Source organism: Eucyclogobius newberryi, unplaced genomic scaffold, assembly GCF_026437365.1.
Source record: "Eucyclogobius newberryi isolate DKJ021-1_F unplaced genomic scaffold, fEucNew1.0.hap1 SCAF_13, whole genome shotgun sequence".
NCBI classification, from domain to species: domain Eukaryota; kingdom Metazoa; phylum Chordata; class Actinopteri; order Gobiiformes; family Gobiidae; genus Eucyclogobius; species Eucyclogobius newberryi.
The window spans coordinates 31,441,578-31,462,637 of NW_027315757.1; the positions used below are offsets into that span (position 1 = coordinate 31,441,578).

The 21,060-nt window shown below is 43.1% G+C and overlaps 4 protein-coding genes across 6 annotated transcripts; 1 reads left to right on the top strand and 3 right to left on the bottom strand.

Moving 5' to 3' along the window:
* Positions 1-854: 854 nt before the first annotated feature.
* On the top strand, positions 855-2,332 carry trir (telomerase RNA component interacting RNase). Its single transcript, XM_072443505.1, has 3 exons — positions 855-1,234; positions 1,811-1,882; positions 1,957-2,332. Exons 1-3 carry the CDS (start codon positions 971-973, stop codon positions 2,062-2,064), a joined length of 444 nt encoding a protein of 147 aa, XP_072299606.1. The 5' UTR covers positions 855-970; the 3' UTR covers positions 2,065-2,332.
* A 285-nt stretch (positions 2,333-2,617) lies between these two features.
* On the bottom strand, positions 2,618-13,416 carry ubn2b (ubinuclein 2b). Of its 2 annotated transcripts, XM_072443503.1 has the most exons (17): positions 12,777-13,416; positions 12,067-12,195; positions 11,879-11,983; positions 11,629-11,760; positions 10,809-10,915; positions 10,052-10,544; positions 9,123-9,193; positions 8,920-9,049; positions 8,126-8,232; positions 7,714-7,821; positions 7,489-7,632; positions 7,374-7,424; positions 7,233-7,275; positions 5,246-6,409; positions 4,694-4,901; positions 3,552-3,620; positions 2,618-3,140 (listed from the first exon to the last, which is right to left on the bottom strand). In XM_072443503.1, exons 1-17 carry the CDS (start codon positions 13,089-13,091, stop codon positions 3,097-3,099), a joined length of 3,420 nt encoding a protein of 1,139 aa, XP_072299604.1. In that variant the 5' UTR covers positions 13,092-13,416; the 3' UTR covers positions 2,618-3,096. The 2 variants fall into 2 exon arrangements, with proteins under 2 accessions (XP_072299604.1, XP_072299605.1); XM_072443504.1 differs by lacking the exon at positions 3,552-3,620.
* A 367-nt stretch (positions 13,417-13,783) lies between these two features.
* rpsa (ribosomal protein SA) lies at positions 13,784-15,976 on the bottom strand. Of its 2 annotated transcripts, none has more exons than XM_072443508.1 (8): positions 15,891-15,976; positions 15,325-15,496; positions 15,138-15,256; positions 14,689-14,934; positions 14,360-14,488; positions 14,123-14,282; positions 13,982-14,053; positions 13,784-13,906 (listed from the first exon to the last, which is right to left on the bottom strand). In XM_072443508.1, the coding sequence occupies exons 2-8, from the start codon at positions 15,455-15,457 to the stop codon at positions 13,812-13,814; spliced, it is 954 nt and encodes a 317-aa protein (XP_072299609.1). In that variant the 5' UTR covers positions 15,458-15,496; positions 15,891-15,976; the 3' UTR covers positions 13,784-13,811. The 2 variants fall into 2 exon arrangements, with proteins under 2 accessions (XP_072299609.1, XP_072299608.1); XM_072443507.1 differs by having other exon boundaries at positions 13,982-14,062.
* A 2,189-nt stretch (positions 15,977-18,165) lies between these two features.
* Positions 18,166-20,747, bottom strand: LOC140358584 (mitochondrial glycine transporter A-like). Its single transcript, XM_072443509.1, has 7 exons — positions 20,615-20,747; positions 20,104-20,225; positions 19,855-19,939; positions 19,498-19,677; positions 19,253-19,421; positions 18,829-18,989; positions 18,166-18,750 (listed from the first exon to the last, which is right to left on the bottom strand). Exons 1-7 carry the CDS (start codon positions 20,627-20,629, stop codon positions 18,628-18,630), a joined length of 855 nt encoding a protein of 284 aa, XP_072299610.1. The 5' UTR covers positions 20,630-20,747; the 3' UTR covers positions 18,166-18,627.
* Between the last annotated feature and the right edge of the window lie 313 nt (positions 20,748-21,060).

Consider the following 21,060-nt stretch of genomic DNA (forward strand, 5'->3'; position numbering starts at 1 on the left):
ACACGCGCCCTCCTCTGTGCCCCCTCACACGCGCCCTCCTCTGTGCCCCCTCACACGCGTCCTCCTCTGTGCCCCCTCACACGCGTCCCCCTCTGTGCCCCCTCACACGCGTCCTCCTCTGTGGCCCCTCACATGCGTGGATACTTTGTTGTGTGTGCCGTGGCTGTAGAGCTGCGGCGCGGTCAAATAACGGCCGCGCGCCGCGGCTCTGTAGACGCTCCCTTTTTTTTTTCTCCCAAGGGGAGCGCGCCAGAAAAGATTTGAGAAGCTCTGGTACAACCACTACTTCGTATACTTTGTCTGTCCTTTATCTTGTGTTACACTGGCGCATTACAAAATAGAGGTAGGTTATAAATTATACTTTAGAACAATAAAACGCAAAGTGCACAGACAGTGCAGCGCCAGATGCGCTTCCGTGTCGACAGAGGGCGCCAAAGACTCCACAAGATGAACGCAAAGAAAACATGGCCGACGGCGAGTGAGGAGTGTTTTCATGGATCCATGGTGTTTGCTAGTGAGAACGATAATATAATACATCCATGGTGAGAACACGTCCGTAAACATCTCACTTAACGCGTATCTGCTGGGATTTTATACGTGTTTTAGTAAGACGAACATCGTGTGTTTTGTACGTTTTAGTCTGTAACGTTGTTTCTTTATGAAGACGTAAATTCGGGCGTCAGCCCGAAGCGTTAGCGAAATTAGCAACGGAGCTAGCAAAGTAGTTTTCTCGCTTATTTTGTCTTGGAAGAGCGTTTTCACGAGCGAGGTGGACGTTTTTTGCTCCATATTTGAAATCTACAGTTAGCGTTGGATAAAATCGAGTGAAAGTGTGCTCCGTTTTTACTACGGCGGTGCTTTGCAGCCTCGGTGCCTCTTACGTTGATCTCTTTGTAAAAACGAGGCCATTTGCCTCCGCACGAAGGAACACTATTTTTGTATTCTCCGATCATTAACTCTATTATTAAACATGGATCCCCAACACCTTCACGAGCGGTGTGGAAGGAGCGACAGCGGCAGTGACTCGAGCTGCGGCAGCCCTACGCCCTCCTCCAGCCCCACTCCTGCCTCCTCCTCCGGGGCTAATGCGTTCGCAAACGACGGCAGTTTTATGGAGATGTTCAAAAAGAAGATGGACGAGGAGAAGCGAAAAAAAGAAGCACAACCAAGTGGAGTCGGGACAAGTACCGAACATGCGCCAGAGGACAAGAAGCCATCGGCTGTGACCACTTTTGTAAGGGGTTTAGCAGTTGTAAGATCATAGTCTAGTGCCTTTTCAAAAAGCAGCCACTATTTGTATGGGCAAGCATTTTTGACTAGTCATCATAACTGTATAAACTTTAATACAGGGGTGTCCAAACTTTTTCTCAGTGAGGGCTTGAAACATTCCCAGCAGCGGGCCACAGGTCGAGGGTCAATACTATAATCATTTATGGTTGTGTTTGACATAGCTTTTGACAGGGCCACTCTCAGGCTTGGAATACACATTTTAGCTCTTTAGCACAATGTACACGTTATGGAGGTTAGTGTCAGATATTCGCAGTAAAAGGTGCAATTCAGTAGGTCTGAGTGCCAACAAAAACTGGTCTTAGGGCTGCATTTGGCCCTGGGCCACAGTTTGGACACCTTTTATAGAATAATGTACATGTATTAAACTAAATGTAGATGGGTTAGGCTGAACCCTGTACTTTTTACTTTGGTGGTGGCAGAAGACTGAATATAGAACTTCTGCTCTGGTGTAGTCTCCTTCATTGGCAATCCATCTGCAAGGCCTCGTATAACGGTGTCAGTCTTCTATGCCTTAACCCAGGTGGGGAAGCGCAGAGGTGGTGTGTTCCTAAAGACCGGCGTGGTCGCAAAGAAGCAGAAACAGGACTCAGAAGTAAGTGGTTTGTTTGTTTTTTTGTCATCCCTGGGGTGAATCATCTTAAAGCGCCATGGTTTTGTCCTCTGCAGAAGGAGCCAGGCAAGAGCGATGCTTGGTCAAAGTACATGGCTGAGGTGAAAAAGTACAAAGCGCACCAGTGTGGCGACGACGACAAGACACGACCTCTTGTAAAGTGAACTTCTGCTGGAGAAGTGTTTGAGGAAGACTGCCTGGAGCCCATCTTGGCCTTCTGTACTATCCGTACAACCACAACTTTACATAGTTTTTGTAAACTGATTAGATTTTTTGTAACGTTTTGTCCAGATTTACTTGGTTGTCACAAATGGGAAAATTGTCTTGGACTACATTATTTTCTTGTGTCAAAGATGTTATGTTGAATTGTCTGGGTTAGTTTGGTCTTGGTTTATTTCCCTACTCATTTAAATTAAACCCACACTGCTCTTTTACGCTGAGTCTTCTGTAATGCAAAGCCTTTTTGACCTTTCAATTGTGTTCAGGAAGCAGTTGGCTCAACGTTGGCTTCTTATGAAGTTAGACAAATTTGTCAAGTTTCTACATTTTGGGTTGGGGGTTTAAGTGGGCACTTTCTACACTGCATTTTGGGACTGAAAGTATGTATAAAACTTAATTTCTAAATCTACTAACTTAAACCCTCTGGTTTTGTATGCAATTAGATATAGACCAAATAAACTACCGGTAAATATGTACATTCATAAACAAAACCCTTGAAACTATTAAACAGAATTTTAATTAAAAGTTCTATACAACTATGAATTCATTTTAGAATTCAAATTCAAGAAAGTGTACAGCTCTTTAAAAAAGTTCAAATTCAACAAATTTGCACTTTACAGGTATTTTTACAGGTATCAGTAATAATTACATGATTTAAAAAACAGCACCAAGTAGACACACTGACAATGCATCAAAGGTTACACACCCACACACACAAAGGCACACTTCCAACCATAATAGAAGACATTCAGGCAAACCCCACACCTGAACTTTCAGCCATTCCACGCCACTGTCCACAGTGTTAAAAGGTCTTGTAAACATTAACAGAAGTGTACTTGTCATTTTATTTAGCAGATCTCAAATCAATAGTCCTTAAATTGAACAAATTGTGACATTTAATTGTGGTGTTGCTGATCTTAGGAGTGTTTCCTGTTCTTTGGGTCAAAGTTTCCTGAATCAGGTTCGATCCTGTTGTGTCATAACGTCTTCCTCTTCACATCTGCTTGGCTTTGAGCGACATCTGCAAAATCATCAATGGTAGTTCAGAGAAAATATTCCTGGTTTAAAAATCATGTTTGAACCGGAGTAATGTGGCCATGATGGCTGGGACTTCACTATATCCCTCTGACTTGACAAGAGTATATCCAACAGTTGATGGTTTAGTTAAAGCTATGAGAATTCACAGTCCAAAACAAAGTCCAAAACAACTCACCGAATTGGCTGGACATGTGACTCTGCAAAGTCATTGAGATTTTACACAATGACTCAGCTTGACTTTGATTTGCAGTGCAGAATTTGAGAACTTGAGCAGAACTCAACTAACCCTAACCAACAAATGGATACATCTCACCACCAGTGAAGCCTTGAAAACAACACATTGACAACACAAGCAGAGGGGACCAGGACAGGGGCAGACAGGGGAAGAAGTTACCTGAGAAAGCAAGCTGCAAGTGAGGAGGCAGAGCGGTCTGAGAGCCTGATTGGAGACTCTTAAACACATCTAAGGAGATGGGACAGGAGGGCACACAGGCATTTAGAAGGAAACGGAAGGGAAATAGGCAAACAAAATGGACATCAATACAGGAGGTCACAATTACGAAAACAGAAGACATGACAAAAACTACACATAACAGGATAACACAGATCACTTTACTGCTCAGCTCAAATGTATTTGTGCTATTACAAACAACAGAACAAAGTGTTAAGCCAGAGTATATTTTATCAGGGTCCACTGCCTGTCCTAGCGCTTGGTGCACCCACCTATGGTTACACTCTGATATTGGGTACTTCTGCCAAGACCTTTGTTGGCATTTGTCCAATAATTAAGGATCTCTGAATAGAATTCTGAATTACATAATCTTAATATGTGTTTTAAATATGCTGATCACTGTTGTCCGAATCCTGTTCACAGTGGAGCCCAGCTATCTCCCTCCAAATGCCCTTGTCGTTTCTAAATTAAGTTAACTGAGAAATGCGTCGATGCAGCTTGCCACGGTCATTTCTGTTATTAAAACTACATATTAGGGATACACGTTTTACATTTTCTTAAACTGATAGTTGTATCCCGGGCAATAGTCGGATAACCTGTGTCATAATTAGTCCAGAGGGCAATGTGAGTCACTAACACTCACATAGTTTACCATCTAAGGCAAAAAGCGGTCAGTTTTCTCCACCAACGAGAAATCCAAGTTAAGTAAACTAACATGTAAAATGAATATTAATTACTGCTGTGTCACTTAGGTTTGCCCAGTCTTTATGTGAAAAATCCTGCATTTTAGAGTTTCAGCGACTTCTTTTTTAGGGTCGCTGAAACTCATTTACACCACATTGGCGCCGTCTGGTGGTGCAATTGTGTATTACAAGACAGACAGCTAATCGAGCATTAGGGGTTCATTCTTGCCCGATTAGCCGTCTGTCTTTTTACTACATATGTATTAGTTCATTAGCGTGCATGCGTGTCATTGTGTGTGGAATATGGGGTCAGAAGTGCTCCATGAATGTGATTTCTACACTTACTCACTGCTAAGTATGTAGTAGGCAATATGGAAACTTTAACTGAAGATGGACACTTACTCTGTGTCAGTGTAGAAAAAGGGGTGTTGCTACTGGCTGTGGAGCCACTGGCTGTGGTACTGGAGCCGGCTGTCCCCACAGAGTTGAGGTTGAGCAGAGAAGGGAACTGGAAGGGGAGAGAAACGGGCACCAGACCCCCCAGCATCCCAAAGCCCAAAGGCAGAGTGGGGGACGAGCCCAGCAGAGAGCTGCTACCTGATGTAGAAACCTGCAAACAGGAAGAATAGATTTCATTGTAGAAACATGAGAATCAGAAAGGGCTTTATTGCCATTGTCAGTTAACAGAATTTAAGAACAAGGAATTTGCTTTGGCATTAAGGTGCGACATACAGCAATGAATCAAGTTACCATTACAAGTTTTGGTACATTTTATGAAGACACAGTGGCACTGGATTTTAAGATAGGCCACTTCTAACTTAAACTTCAAATGAACATTTAGTATTAAATCCAATATATTATTTTATATGCCAATTTGGGCTTCAAAAAGTAGTATATATATATATGCATATATAGTTTTCTAGTTAATTCTATTGCCAACTGTGTGTTACAAACCTGTGTTATTTGAGGTGAGGTGGTGGATAAGGGTGTGGATGAGACCTTAGCTCCTTGAGGTGTCCCTGGCCCGAGCCTCTGCCTCTGACTGGCTGAGACTGCTGTGATGGAGGCCACGGTGTGTTTGTTCACAGGTGAGCTGTTGATAAGGCAGGACGTGGTGCTGCTGGGGGTCTTCTGTCCCGGGACGGAAAAAATGCCTGGGCCCAGTTTGCCTGCTGCTCCGGGAGAACCTGAGAACTGTGGGCGGAAGGAGGCTGGGCTTTTGGGGGAGTACTGGTGTATGATGGGTGTTGCCTGAGACCTGGGAGGCTGCGAGAGGGCAGGCGAGGAAGACGCACTCACCGCTGGGCTGGGAGCTCGCGGGGACAATTTGATGATGGGTGCGATGTTACTGTGGGTAGGTTTGGTAAGGGTGGCGTGCATGGGTGTGATGAAGTTGGACTGTGGCTGAGACGAGGGGGGCGCCGTTTGGGGGAGTCGAGAAGGGGTATATGGTTTTGGCGTAAGGTGTGGAGGGGTCGACTGGAGCATGTGTGGACGGGACTGCGGGGACGAGAGGAGGAGAGTGTCTTTAGAGCTGCTGCCCTTCATAAGGCTCAAGGGCGCCATAAGTGGGGAGGATGTGGCCGGAGGGCGAGGTTTGGGGGGTGTGGCTGATGACAACATGTTAGCTTTGGCCACTCCCACACTCATAGGTCTGTGAGTGTTCAGCACCGAATGTCTGTGAAGTTGTGGTGAGTTTTTCCCCAGGCTGTCCACTCCAGGCCCCCGCACTGCGCCCTGAGGGGAAGCGCTGAGGGAGGCGGGCCGGGACAGCAGACTGGACGTAGAGGTAGAAATGTAGTGAGGTGTGCTGCTAGGAGTGATGCTCACGGAGTTCTTCTTGTGCTGCTGGAGGACAGGGGAGGCGTGGAGGCTGGTGGGGAGTTTGGGGGGTTTGGGGGCCTCAGGGGATGGGGGGCTCTCTCCCTGGGCTAGCCCCTTGGCAGCATTACCCAGGATGGCTAAGGCCTGGGAGATGGAGTCAAGAGAAGGGGACGGCAAGTCACCTAGAGAGTCAAGACAAATGGGCTCCGAGGGCGACTGTGGCCGTCTCTTGGCAATCGGTAATGCGGAAGGGCCAGTTGAGGGCGTCGCCCTCTGTGTCCATATTGCAGATTCCTGGAATAACATAACAGAATTCAAAAAAAGATATGCACATGCATAAGCTCCACAAATAGGCCGTGTTGGCACAACCCCAGGTGGTGCAGGACGCCTTTGAGGTGCGTGCTTGTGGCGCGCCCCGCTCTCAGCTCGCCGCTCACCTACTACCAGCGGGCATCAACCCTTTTTTTCTTTTCTTTTGTTCTTCCCTACCCTACTGTCATGATCATTACTATAATAACTTTGTCGTTTGATAGGTAAAAAAATGCATGAAGAGACTGAGACTTGATTATGCGTGCGCTTAGCTTCACGAGTGATCATGGAGCAAAGACAAGCAAAGAGTCATGGCTGCCCCAAATGATGTGGAGACCATTGAAAATGGATGCAACCGTTTTATATAAGCCTTGACACCCTTCATATGCAGTGATAAATGTAGATTCCCGTTTGATGGCCTACCAAATCCATTAATCTAGGCCTATGTCCCGAAAAGTAAATAAATCAACAGAAATGAGGCTCCTTTATCACTTTGTGGGTAATTTTTAGTGTTTGGAGGGTCACGAAAGCCAACCGTTATCATTATGGGGGTCGGGACGGGGGTCTTTTATGCTGGTGTGTACAGTGCAGTGAGAGTCACATGCCCAAGACAGATCTCCCTTATAATGAACAATAAAGTATTCCTTACTTAACCACGAGAAGTGGTAAAATACACAGAATGACAAGTACATGTCAAATTTAAAAGTATAAAATCTGTTGTTTGCGGTCTCCCTTTCAGTCATTAGAGGGGCATTTACATCTCTACAACATTGGTTGCTAATGAACATCCACAGGGGAGGAGACCAACCTTAGGCTTGGCTTTGGGAGTAGACACTACCTTTTTCTTTGCCCTGAGGAGAAGAAAAATACAGTTTGTTTTTTATAGCGGAAGATTAGCTCCCTACTGTGGGGAAAACAGAATGGTTAGAAAATATAAGTACGAACTTACGCATAGCCAGTGAGATAACCGTGCACCATAGTACTTTCTTTAAACAGCATCCTGTAAAAAACATTCAGTTAAAAACACTGCTAAAGTTAACCCTTGTTAAAGGTTGTATATCCACCTGGCCTGCATCCAGCCTTTGGGCCACAGAGGCTTAACCTCACTCTCCATGAAGCCCTTGAGGTAGTCCTCCAAAGACACAGTGTTCTTCCCCTCGATTTCGTAACAGTTCAGTTTGATCCGCACCAGGTTACACAGCAACGTCCTGGAGAACAACACACAAGCTGTTAAAACCACTTTAAAGCATGTTCAGAATGAATCTTTAGTATGATCTTGAAAACTGGACCTGAGCTTATCGTCCCACACAAACTTTTTGCGTGGACCCATAACCCGTTTCCCAGGTTTCTCCTCATCATCATCATCAGAGCCATTTCTTTCCCCCTCCTCCTGTTGCCTGGAAAGAGTAGAAAAGAATTATTGGTTAATGAATGCCGCAAAATATCCCTAGCCATTTCAAAAGCTGTGCTTCAATGGTGAATCAATCTAATTATTTACACAGGTTTGGTTGTGTAGAATTTGGACTGGCCGATATACAAATAAAATAAACAACTTTGCACGTAATGCCAACACTAAATGTAAATTGCAAACTGTAAACTGTAATGTCTAATTCTGTATCAAAGACTAGAAGGTGGACAAACCATTATTATTACTAACTGCGGTTTGCATGTTCCAGTCAGACACTTTAAGTGGGTCCTTACTTTGCCACTTTGGCGATGCAGTCCATGTTGTAACGTGCGATCTGCTCTGGCATCACGCTGCACACGGCAAGTTTGAGTTTGAGGAGAGGCGTTCGGAGCCGGTCGTCCTGTGAAACAAGAGACAGCGCTCAGGACACACTCGGACACAGCATAGACTGATAAATATAGAAAATAGGGCATACAGAGAAGAATGCGTGTGCACAACTCCACCCCTGAAGTGAGCACTGTTTAGACTCACTCACTTACAGGTAAATCATATTTATTTTGTTCCATACTGAAAATAGACATTCCTTGAATTAAAGGAGCACTATAACTTTTCTGATGGAGGGCCTGTCCCGTTTGTTTCCATGGAGATGTTATTGCTTTGCCTAGAATGTTTCATAAAAGGTATCCATCTCCATAGAGATCTGTGGAGAAACTATCCTGCTACCAACAAGAACGCATGTTTTTCGCGGTATTTCTAAGCAATTAACTTGATTAAATAAATGCCAGATAGGCAAATTTAACATAAGAACAAAGAGATATGTTACACAGTGCATCTTTAATCTTGCATAAACAGCTGTGCCCTGAACCAGCCTTTATCAAAACCCCATAGCCAGCCCATCAGGGACAGCCATCCTTTCTTTGAGATTGTGATACAGCTGTGAAGATGTATTATACAGAGATTTAGTGCACAGTGTTTAACTGAAAGTACACTTTTTGAAAAGATCAAACCTGTGCAAGTTTGCACTGGAACAAATCCAGGGAGGTGCAACTGTTACCTGCCAAAGAAAATGAAGAGCTTCTTTACTCACTTGAATGTTGAGGCTGAGTTTCTTGAGTCGTTTGAGCAGGGCTTCTTTGTTACAAGGCACAAAGGCCTCGAGGTGGGAGTAGACAGCCGAGCGCACCTCTGAGGGCTGCTCCTGGACCTGCAGCTCAATACTGGGCAAACAAAAGTGAAGGAGCATGAGTTCAACTCTCTGTATCTGCTCCACAAATGCCAGTCTCAACTTACTCTAACAAGATGTTGTTCATGTCCAAGGTGAAAAACTTCTTCCGACCCTCGTCATCAAACTGTCTGGAGGCCTGTGACAGCAAAAAAAACTGTTCTGAATGTGCATTATTTGTGCCATGAGTGTGAGAGTGAGTGTGGTGTAACTTTTGGATTCATTCATTCCTACCACTGGTAACGAGTAATAATTGAGCTTTAACTTAACTGTTTTCTGGACATTCAAGTACCCACGCAGTGCTCCTCATTCCTATTTTTTCTGGTAACAAGTAATACTTTGGGACTGCCTCCTTTAAAGGGTCTTTAAAATGAATGTGTATTAAAGTTTAAGTATGCAATTTCTCTCAAATAATATACAAATATAAACAAGTTTGTACAGCTTGTTGCAAGTAACTTTGGTCCATCTAGACCAGGGGTGCCTACACATTTTTGGCTCACGAGCTACTTTTATATTCGACAAGCCCGAAGATCCACCTATAGATCTAAATTATTGTATAATTTAGTATTATTTTTATTGTCAGTATTAAAAAGGTTTTTTATTTTTGTTTAACCATAATTAGGCTATAGAAACACAATGTAGGCTTTCATTAATAGCCTAATATTGTTTATCATATGCAATATAAAAAGGAGAGAGAAAATCTGCTATGTAACTACTAGAAATTTAATACAGCTGAGCATTTTGAAAATGAAATATACTGAACACAACTACGCTAAATGATAGAAGGTTGATCAAAAAAAAAAATGATAGAAGGCAATCAACGTACTGGGCACCCCTGATCTAAACTATTACTAAATAATAACTTAAATTCAACTTCTTAACTGTACAAAGTAGTTTAACAGACTTTTTAGTTCAGAATAGTCAAATAATAATTGTGTGCAAGTCTTTATGTAAACATGACTTTAAACCAGAAGATATCAAATAAAGTGATCTGTACCGTTCTCAGGTCCTCTATGCGTTTTGCGAGCGGCGCAGGCAGTCCACCGGGCAGAGGCGGGGTCAATGTGCTGCCCTGAGACACTCTGCCCTTGTGCCCCGGCCCAAAGGAGCCATTTTCGCCCTGCCCCGGACTGTGAGGGGAGTCCAGCATCCCGAAATCCAGGTCCCCCATCATGTCCTGGAGGATGTCGTTGTTGGCCGCCCCGAGCAGTGATATCACCACAGGGTCTGTGGTCAGGTCGGCCATGTTGCAGTCATTGTTTCCGGGGGGTTTGATTTGACCGGAGAGCAGTGAGCTGGTGGTAGGGGGCAGTTTAGGGTTAGGCAGTTTGGGGTTAGCCCTCTGCAGTAGGCCTCCAGCAATGTTTTTCTTGCGCATCTCCTCCTTCTCCCTGTTGAAGCGCCGCAGCATGTTAGCCAAATTCAGAGAGTCCTTCATCAACTTCTTCCTCTTCTTCTTCTCCGGGCGGTGAGCATTCAGAGCTGACACTCTACAAAAAGAGGACATAAACACAATTGTCATGCTTCTCACATTACTTAAAAGGGAATGGTTTGGTATTTAAAAGGGGTATAACAAAACGCATTTAAATAGAGTATAAACTGTTGTGGATCAGATAAAACAACCACACAGGAAGTACAGGTGTCTTTCACAGTTTACAAAGGCGTGCGTCCTTTTTTCACAGCGCAATGATATCTTGTGAATTTTATATTTCAAGTTAATCAAAATATTGTACTAAGAATCATTGGCGTCTCACCCTGACTTTGGTACTTTATTCTTCTTAGGTTTCTTCTCTTCCAGGATACCACCGTCCTGCTTCTTTCTGCGTTTTTTAATTACCCGTTCTTCTCCATCTTTCACTTTCTGCACACACACACAAAAAAAAGAAAACTGTGAATACAGAACATAGTTAACTAATTCATGTGTTGAACTATTCAATATTCTCAAAAAAACTTTGTTCATCTTGGAAGTTGAAAGGTTTAATGTGTTGAGCCTTTGCGAGGTCCACACACGAACACTTTACTTGTACAAACTACAAGAGACATTGGAAATAATGAGAACACAAAAGTCATTTACGTTACAAACTGGAATTGAAGCAACTGGAGGCGAAGGCAAAGTGGAACACAAGGCAATTTCACTGAGGAAATTGAGATCAACTTCACAAATTGAGATAAACTTGTGAGTGATATCAGAGGACGATTAAAGGAATTTACAAATGTATTTTAAGTTATGTTTATTTGGTAGTAGTTACTTGCAAAATTGGCTAAAAGAAAGGCAATAGATGTATTACATCCATGAATTATACTTTCTGCAAAACACAAATACAAGGTTGAGGCTAGACAATTGTTTGCTTTTCAATTACAAAAGATAGAGAAACTACTGCACTCTACCCTGTACATTCAAATGGGTTTATTTGTTGTTATGATGACTTAAAACATTAGCCTTTAGATCAGAAGTTAGTTCATACAAAGCATTTTTAAGGGTCTTGAAAAGTTTGAAGAAATAACTTTCAAACTTTTAATGATGATTAAAAAAAAGAAATAGCCACACACACAGACAGTAGAAAAAGCCTTTACCTTTAAGTGGTTTTCGGTTGTGTTTGTGTCCTCTCCCTCCGTGTCAGAGGCAGGCCTGAACTGCAGTGTTCCTGTGTTGATGTAGAAGCCTCCGTGTTTAGTGGTGAGGGAGGCAGGGACCAGTTCATCATACTGACCACATAGAGAAGAGAACAACCATGAACAATAATGAATTAATGCCTTTCCCTTTGTTTAAAGGAATACAATTGGGAAAATACAAGTGTCTATACAAACAAAATACAGTACTCACAGCTTCAGAATTGTCAATGAATGGGTCAGTCTCGTCGTAGCCAAAACCAATATCTATAAGATCTTGCATGCGGTCTTTTTTCTTCTTTTTTGCTCCACCGTTTCCCTGCACAGACAAGACATTCAGCTAAACTATAAAACCTCAGACATGTAGACAAAATACATTTATAAAAGAAGAGTATAACTTGCATATTTGCTCTCAAACTTCTTGGCCAGCTCCTCCACTTCATGTCTTTCCTTGTCATCATCAGCAAAGGGGTCACTGGGGTCGAGAGCAGGCGTCAGTACTTTGGGGGCCGTTGAGCAAACAGTCTTTACCTGCAAATTAGACACATTGGACACAACAATACATTTTAACTCCATGCTTTAACTAATTGCAAACTCATCCAATGTGATTAAACTGTATCACATATTGGAGACAATGTATACATTACAGAATTTAGTTTTTATACTCTAGACCCATGCCATTAACGTTACTTTAACTCGAGTAAAATCAAGTCCATTGATGGCACTCAAAAACACTCGGGAGTAAATAATACTAAACTTCATTCATCAACAAAAGGTTAATTTAGAATAACTTCGAAATCAACAATATTATGATTTCACAAAGCAGTAACTAGGTCTATGCTGTAAAAACGTAGTGAAAGACGTAAAGAAACCATCATGTTTGAAAGTAAATGACTTAAGTTTGTTTATGCTTCGCAGAATCCCGAGTGTTAAAAGCTGCAACAAACTTTTGAACACAGTATTTACATTAGTATTGGTACATGAATCTAGCACGCCTAAAGGAGCACATTTGAGCTCAGCATTAGCTTCCCTTATCACCACAGTCAGCCTTCAGTGTGCGGCTCCAGATTGGGCCCCTCCTGCCCACATCATGGGGCTGTGTTCGGACAAACCTGAGTGTGAGTGGAGTGGCTCAGCTCGGTGTAGTTGAACTCCACGGAGCCCCGGTCACTTGGCTCGTTCAGGGAAAGGCTGAGCCGCAGGGTGGGCTTGCTCTCGCCGGTCTCGTCTCCTTTAGTGCTCCCAAAATGAGCCCCGCCGCCTCCTGCCCCTTCGCCCGCGGGACTTCCACCTCCATCTTTCCCCAAAGAGATGTCCTCGCCGTCATCTTCGCGGCGGCGCTTCTTGCCGGGCTCCGGGGCCGGTGGCGGCGGCACGGCGCTGAAGGAAGAGATCGTGACAAAGGGCACTTTCCTCGGCTCTGCCATCGGACACTTTCAGACCAGCTACAGGCCAAAACGCGGGCAGCGCCACGGTCCTCTGGAAGCTAAACCCGAGGTGGTCGACAAGTACAACTAGCTCGTTGCTCTGTTAGCTAGCTTCCCCCAGAATGAGTGCTACATGCAACACAATGACTTTTCAATCTCCGCAGCCCCGGTTAATCCATCTAGTCTGACTCGGCCCGCCGCCTACGCGAGACTTGAGCAGTTCAAATTAGCTCCCTGTAGTGCTTCCATTAATTTGGGCAGCTACCGCAAGGAAGATTGTGTAGTAGCCATCTTGATCATTATTATTATTCAGAGGCGAGTGCGCGTATGAAAAGCGGAAGGCGAGGAGGAAAGGGAACCGTCTTTGCCCAATAGCAGCGCAGGGACACGCCCACTTGACCCGCACGCGCGAACCTAGCAGAGGGTCCTTCATTACAGGCGGGAGGTCTCTGCTACACATCGTGCCCTGAGGTACATACCCTCAGGCCACTTCATTTATGAAGTCAGAACAACTACCTTTATTACTTTAGTCTTCCAGACTTATGGTCCACATTCTCACATGCTTTATGAATATTTAAGGCTCACATTATCAATATAGTTTACTTTTTTTTAGCTTAGCCTAATAGTTTCTAGACAGCTTATACAAAGAATTTAAATGCATTTAAGTAAGCACAAAAATACCCAGAACCAAGTCAGTGTGTACAACACTTTATTGTCAATTTAAGACCAGTCAGAAGTGGCGCCACCCCAGTCAGATGCCTGGGCAGTGGGGGCAGTGGACCAGTCCTCGGTCGCAGGCTGGGTGCTCCAATCCTCTGTAAGAGCAGGTAATCAGTATCATGTTATGAAAGCCATAACTTAAGTCAGTTAATACAATAAAGAGTACTTACCAGCAAACACTTCCCCAGTTTTGACAGGTGGAGCAGGAGCAGCAGGAGTACCCGCAGCAGCAGCCGCAGCAGCTGTAGTAGCTGTGAGAATTTAATTTAAGCCTGACTAATGTACACACTAAACATTTTAATAGAACTTACCAGCAGGGAACTGTTGAATGGGCACAGATGGCACAGCCACACCCTCAGACCAGTCAGCTACTTCAGGCTGGGCAAACTCAGCTGGAGGAGCACTCCATTCACCCTGGAACTCCTCCTTACCAACAGCCTTCTCAGCTGCAGCCTGTTCCTCCTTCTCAATCTGAAAATGAGGGAGCCAGGTTCAAGTTGGGCTTCAAAATGATGACACACACACACACACTGTAGTTTCCTTTTTACCTCTTCAGGATCCCTGTAGAAGTACAGATCTGGCATGACTTCCCATGGGTGCTCTCTGGAGATTGTACCCCTCATCCTCAGGACCTCTCTAGCCAGCATCCACCACATCAGACCAACAGAGTGGTGGCCCTATAACCACAGACAAGGACGGTCAGTTACGAAGGTTGTGTACAAGTATACATGTAGCCACAACATTTAACCCCTCATTTCACATGAAAGAAGGGCAGACCAAAGTGTGGCATTTTTATAGCACACATTTTGCACCTGCACAGACAGGACTGTGCAGGTTCATGCCGTGTGCACCAGTTTGAGAATGTTTAAATGTTCACCTTGTTGTTGCAGGGAATTGCAATGTCAACATATCCCAGGGGAGAATCAGTGTTGCACAGAGCAATGGTGGGGATGTTCACATAAGAGGCTTCAGTGAGGGGCTGGTGGTCAGCACGAGGGTCAGTCACAATCAGCAGACGTGGCTCCCTGAAGGCAGCCTGGATCTGATTGGTGAAGGTTCCTGGGGTGAAGCGACCATGGAATGTGGTTGCACCGGTGCAAGAGGCAAATTTCAGCACAGCCCTCTACAAAAATATCTTGTTTTAGTCTTAAATTTTAAGTTTGGTGAAGTTGTGGCTTAGAATTATACAGCACCATTCACGGGACAGAAGCCCTCATGGTGTTCGTAAACACTCAGCCAGTTCACTTTAGCACACTTCCGACACCAGAACATCAACAGTGATGTCCGGCTTTAACAGAGTGCATTCAAGCCTGTATGTGGGCCTACCTGTCCAGTGTTCCTAGAGGAGATGACACACACATCCGCTGGGTTCTCAATGGCAACAATGGCTCTGGCGGCAAGCAGAAGCTTCTCCCAGGTCTTCTTCAGGTTAATGATGTATACACCTGTAAGATCCCATTTACACCATTAGCCACAGTTCGCATCAACTCAGTGCCTAACTCTGCCCACTTACCGTCACTTTTTCTTTTGTAGACGTACTGGTCCATTTGGAAGTCAAGGTTTGTTCCTCCCAAATGGGTCCCTGCAGCCAGGAACTTCAACACATCCTCCTCCTTCATTTGAAGGACATCCAGACCTCCGGACATCGTGACCGCTTTCCCTTGAGCAACGAGTTAATGGGAGAGCTGCAAAAAACAAACAAGACGCGCGTTTTAGACCACTTCGTCAAGAAACGTGCTTGTACCTGGACGCAATCCTTGCCGTATTTTCTATCAATAGATTACTTAGGCAGTGCTAATAATTAGGTTTAATACTTTCGAGACAACGTGATATTATGTTCATGTCCAAAACTTCTTCTAGGCCACGCCGAGATAAAGTACTCCACTGCCCGCGTGTCTCCGGTTAGCATGTTAGCTCTAAAATAGCCAAGATATTTATGTCAACAACTGTCCATAAAAATGACACCAAACGACGAACGTGAAGTGGCATATTGTGTGGTTAAATGTGTGTCTGATTGAATGAGACATAACTCGTCGCACTGAAGACGTTGACGGGCAAATAAAGGCGTTTTAAACTCACCACGAAACAACGCCGTATGGAAATCTGACCAGACGGTGAAAAAGAGAGCGCTCGGCGGAAATTACGTAGGATTTATACCATTTTTTCCGAGACCCTGATTGGTCAATGATAATGCGTTTTTCTTCTTCTTTTAAACTAGCAGACTGGAAACAATTACAACAGTTTGCTGCCACTTGCGGAATTGAAACGTATTGTATATAGAGATTAATTTCTGTGACATATAATAATAGTGCACGCTAATAAAAAATCAAATTCAAATTAATGTCCAATAAATGCAGTAATAAATCAACAACGTTTTTAATCAATATTCTTTTCTGACGTTCCACATTCATTGGTTGCAGTAAATATAGTACTACTATTCTCCACCAAGGGGAGTTTTGGACCGCATGTGACTGTATGTGAATGTAACCAGAGGACAGGTCACTAGCGGTCGGCTCGTGGGACGGACGGTTATCCCATATTAAGACACAGAAGATGGAAAGACCATATTAAGGAAATCCCCAGACACTGAGTTCTCGGTGAAATACCATCCTGTGTTGCAATGATATTTACCAAAGATAAAATGTTCAGGACACCAGACGTTACAACATCCTCCCAAATGTCAAGGCAAGTTTGTTTTGAAATAAATATAGGAGGAGGGCTGTGGTTATTCATTTGGTCATTTCACGATGATTGATTTTGTTTTGTATTGTTTTAATATATTTTAGGGTATTAGGCAATGTTTACATGTTGACATGTTTAGCAGATTTCAGGGAAAAGAAAGTTGCGAATGAATGTCAAATGTATCGCATGGGGTGCATTTTTCTTCTGATTAATACCCTATTGTTTTGGATTACGCAATGATCCATGTGTTGAATTCACTTAAATTCCAAATAAAATAAGTTTATATAAGATTTGCACAATTAAATTCACTAAACAAGCATATAACATAGTTGTAATAATACATAGGAGTATATGAGTGCATAAAAGTAGGCTTATATGGCTTATAAGGCTCTAAAAAACATTGCCAAAATCAAAAATATAGTGTCAAAACCAGATTTAGAGAGACTTATCCATGCGTTTGTCTCCAGTAGATTAGACTACTGTAACGGCCTGCTCACTGGCCTCTCCAAACGAGCTGTAAAACAGCTGCAGTACATCCAGAACGCTGCTGCTCGGGTCCTGACTAGAACCAGGAAGTATGATCACATTAGTCCTGTTCTCAGGTCTCTGCACTGGCCCCTGTGGCTCAGAGAATAGACTTTAAAGCAGCTCTGCTTGTGTACAAGTCTCTCCATGGCCTAGCACCAAAGTACATCTCAGACATGTTAGTGCCATATGAACCATCTCGGACTCTGAGGACCTCAGGGACCGGCCTCCTGCTGGTGCCAGAGTCAGGACTAAACATGGGGAATCTGCATTTCAGTTTTATGCAGCTAAAACCTGGAACAGTCTTCCTGAAGATGTGAGACAGGCTTCTACTCTGACAATGTTCAAATCTAAGCTAAAAACAGTTTTGTTTAGCTGCGCATATGACTGAAACATTTTTTTCTTTGCACTCTTCTCTTTTGTTTGTGATTTTATAAGTTTGGAAATTCAGTTGGATTGATAATTTTTAATTTAGTTAATTTTATTGTATTTCTGTTTCTGTAATTTCTTTGTGATTTGAATGCATTTTTCCTGCTGTGTGAAGCACTTTGAATTGCCTTGTGTATGAAATGTGCTCTACAAATAAGCTTGCCTTGCCTTGCTTTATTAAAGAACATTAAAACAAAAATCTTACTGACGTGAAAAGCTACGTTTCTGGTGTGGTATTATCCACCTTCATCTGATCTCTATACCCTTCTACAAAGAAAATGTATCAAATAACTACTACTTTTTTAATTTTAACATCCACCCAGGTCAGCAATTGATGATGGTGGATCCCTGTTCTCCAATTCCATAACCTGCCTCTCATGTTTTTATGGGCCGTCTTGTCTTCTTATCTGAATGGAGTTTCTTCCTGCACTCTTTCCCAATCAGCATAAATCCAATCCATTGCTCTCAATTCTGTCATGTTGTTCTAGGCCTGGGTCACAGTGTATGAATGACCACTAGACCACTACAGGCCCTTGGGTCAGGCTCTACATACCCGGTAAAGATAACCTCCTGGTTCAATCATTTATGGTTACACAAAAACATTGAACGAGCACAAGTGTTAGTATTTTTTATTTAAATACAAAAAATAATACAAATAATAATTTCAACATTAGAGGGGGAAAAAGTAAAAAGTAAAAACAAATACATTGACAATGAGTCAATGTTAAAGGATAGTCTGATAAAAAGTCTAAGAGTTAAAGTGCAATGTCAAATGTGCTTTTAACCGAACAGCAATTTCACTGTTGAGTGAGTTTCCACTACCACAAATGGACCAAACTGAGTTACAATGGGATTCAATCCCTGTTTTTAATACTTGTGAATCACAATGTACCCACAAGTCTGCAGGTCAGACTCCTTCAGAAAAGAAAAAGAAAAACATTGTGCAGTGTTCAGTCGAATAAGCAGAACGTATTAACATATTTGAGTCACATTATTAAAAATGTTCATAAATGTTTAGGGACAATTCTAAGACGTTTCCATTGATCCGGTAGAAAGTAGAAAACTAAGGCCTCACTCCATGCAACTACAATGGAGTTCATGGTATTTGAAGTTAACATGACCACCATGTTTGGTCAGATGACTTCCATGACTTCTGATCTGATTTCTTGACAGTTCTTCCTCAGGATTTAAGTCCAACCCCTGCCATCATTTGTTCATAGACAGTCCAGGCCATTGCCGCCATCATAGTCCTCCTGAGTAGCCTCGGCACCGCACCTCGGAAAAAACCCTGCACACCATGTTCCTGAACACAAATAAATGTTATCATTTTAACTGTCACTTGGACACTGGTTAAAAAAAAAAGTTGATAAAAGTCAGTTACCGTATAGATATGTGAGATGGCCTGTACTGTCCGAAGCTGTGGGTTGACTTGCACTTGTGTTTTGACCACATCTGCAGGCTGAGTGATCAGAGAGGCCGACACACCAGCCATAACACCACAGCTGAAGTTATACAGAGGAGCTGAAACAGACTGACTGAGTTCTGAAATGGAAACAGACCAGATTTAAATTAAGCCAGCGTGCACTCACCAACATGTTTGCTTGACCAAGTACAAGGATGAAGGTTTTGATTTGCTTATATTTGTATATGTATATTGTGCATTTGTTTTAGAGTTTAAAAAAAAAATAAAAAATTAGCATCAGAATAATTCAACTCAATGTTTTGCTAATTGTAGGTGTCAAAGGCGTTATCTTATGTAATTTAGGTGCAGAAAAAATTCGGGAGCCAGCAGGACCAGCGCTCACCTGTGGGAAGTGCAGCTTTAGTCTGGCTGTAGAACATGACGTAGATCCCAGAGAAGGGGACGTCTCTCAGGAGTGTGGCCCATAGTCCTGAGAAGAGAACCCCTGGACCCTCTGCCTGACACACACTTCGAAGGGCCCCCGATACACTGTGGTAGCTGTACCTGCCACACTGCACAGTAATAACAACAGTCTAAGACAAAGACACTATTTTAATCACAAGTACTAATAGAGAAACTGAGTCTAACTTCAAATCGTGTTTTGATGACTGTAACAGGCAGCATGAGGACCCCAGCCACAGTGCGGGCCCCCCCTCCCAGCAGCATGGCTTCCATGGCTCCAGGGCTTTTCTCCTGAACAAAGTGCTGCTTCAGGGTGAAGTATGTACTGAAGTAAATACCCACACCTGGGATGGTCCGCACGAATGACTGCAATAATAAAACATTTAATAAATTCACAATGGTTTCTTCAGAATCATTAATTGCTATGCCAAAATCACAGCCACCTGGGCTAAAGGAACAATAACTTAAGTCAGCCTTGGGCTATTTGGCTATTGGACTTAAAATATCCTGTACATAATGTTAAAGCCAGTAAAACAAACTAACCGGGGAAACCCCTTTCCAGAGTCCGAGGAGCTTCTCTGTGCGCACAACGTTCAGAAACATCGTCACCATGCCCACTTTGGACGCGCTGCAGGACAAACACAATCAAAGTTGGTCAATGAAGCTACAACCTACACCAATTTGAATATGTCTCATTGACACTGACATTTGAGTGATTTGAGTCGCTGGGCCCACATTGACCCCAGTGTGGACAGTATCTGTTGTGTGAAGAGAGAGGACATGCAGACTGACCCTGACACACCACTCTGTAGGGTCTGCAGGCGAGTCTTCACCAGGTCCAGGGGCTGGAACAGCAGCGTGGAGCACGTCCCACTAAGAGAGCCACACATGAAGGCTTTGAGAGCGGGGTGAACCTGCACAAGAGACACGAGGAAGAAAGTTTGACTGGAAGGAATTTTTCTTTGATTTAAAAAAAAAAAAAAAAAAAAAGTACATAAATTGAAACATGACTGAAACATGATTTTATACATTACTTTGAGTTAACATGGGTATGGCTATTAAATTAATTAATTAAAATTCTATTGCCCATAGAGCCAACTACTGGAGTATTTCGTTACATAAGTCAGCAATATAATTAACAGCACCATTACGTTTCCTACAGGTTGCAGTTATATGCAACTTCAAAGTCGAAAAGTCAAAGGAGGAGGCTAAAATAGGTCATCAGACAACTGGTGTTATCTATTCTAGAGAACAGATTAACCTCAACTGCAAGAGTTATGACATACAATGGAATCAAACTTACCAATGCAAATTCCATTGTTCCAAATGATCTTCAAAACGCTTATTATTTTCAAGCTGTTAAATAGACAGTCCTAAAACACAATGAAAAATATTTTTATTTTAACATGTCTAATGCTGGTCCAATGTACCAGGCCCCTGATGAAGGCTGTTCTAGACGTCTGTCCCCCTGCAAAGGCTTTGTCAAACTCAATTCTATGGTCGCCTGATCAACAGTGTGTTGTCCATTAGTGAGCTGCAGTCACTGACCACATACGTCCTGCTGCTCATTAAGAGTGATGCAGCACGAGTTTTAAGAGGCCACATGTGTATGGTGTAACATGCAGTACGTCCGGAAAAAAATGTCAATTGTGTCTTTATTTAGCTCCAAAGTAAAGCACCTTGTGGCTGATAATACATGGAGATGGATACGTTTAATGCTCTGCGGTGGAACATTTAAAGCAAAGCAAA

Excerpts from the sequence above, each read along its gene's own strand:
- trir (XM_072443505.1), top strand. The coding sequence starts at position 971 with ATGGATCCCCAACACCTTCACGAGCGGTGTGGAAGGAGCGACAGCGGC. Across the intron at positions 1,235-1,810 it reads CATCGGCTGTGACCACTTTT|GTGGGGAAGCGCAGAGGTGG; the intron begins GTAAGGGGTTTA and ends GCCTTAACCCAG. Across the intron at positions 1,883-1,956 it reads AGCAGAAACAGGACTCAGAA|AAGGAGCCAGGCAAGAGCGA; the intron begins GTAAGTGGTTTG and ends TGTCCTCTGCAG.
- ubn2b (XM_072443503.1), bottom strand. The coding sequence starts at position 13,091 with ATGGCAGAGCCGAGGAAAGTGCCCTTTGTCACGATCTCTTCCTTCAGC. Across the intron at positions 7,276-7,373 it reads GGTTATCTCACTGGCTATGC|GGCAAAGAAAAAGGTAGTGT; the intron begins GTAAGTTCGTAC and ends TCTTCTCCTCAG. Across the intron at positions 4,902-5,245 it reads CCTCACCTCAAATAACACAG|GTTTCTACATCAGGTAGCAG; the intron begins GTTTGTAACACA and ends TCCTGTTTGCAG.
- rpsa (XM_072443507.1), bottom strand. The coding sequence starts at position 15,457 with ATGTCCGGAGGTCTGGATGTCCTTCAAATGAAGGAGGAGGATGTGTTG. Across the intron at positions 14,063-14,122 it reads CATTCAACAGTTCCCTGCTG|CTACTACAGCTGCTGCGGCT; the intron begins GTAAGTTCTATT and ends AAATTCTCACAG. Across the intron at positions 13,907-13,981 it reads AACTGGGGAAGTGTTTGCTG|AGGATTGGAGCACCCAGCCT; the intron begins GTAAGTACTCTT and ends CTGCTCTTACAG.
- LOC140358584 (XM_072443509.1), bottom strand. Across the intron at positions 19,422-19,497 it reads TCATCAAAACACGATTTGAA|TGTGGCAGGTACAGCTACCA; the intron begins GTTAGACTCAGT and ends ATTACTGTGCAG. Across the intron at positions 18,751-18,828 it reads CCATCTCACATATCTATACG|GAACATGGTGTGCAGGGTTT; the intron begins GTAACTGACTTT and ends ATTTGTGTTCAG.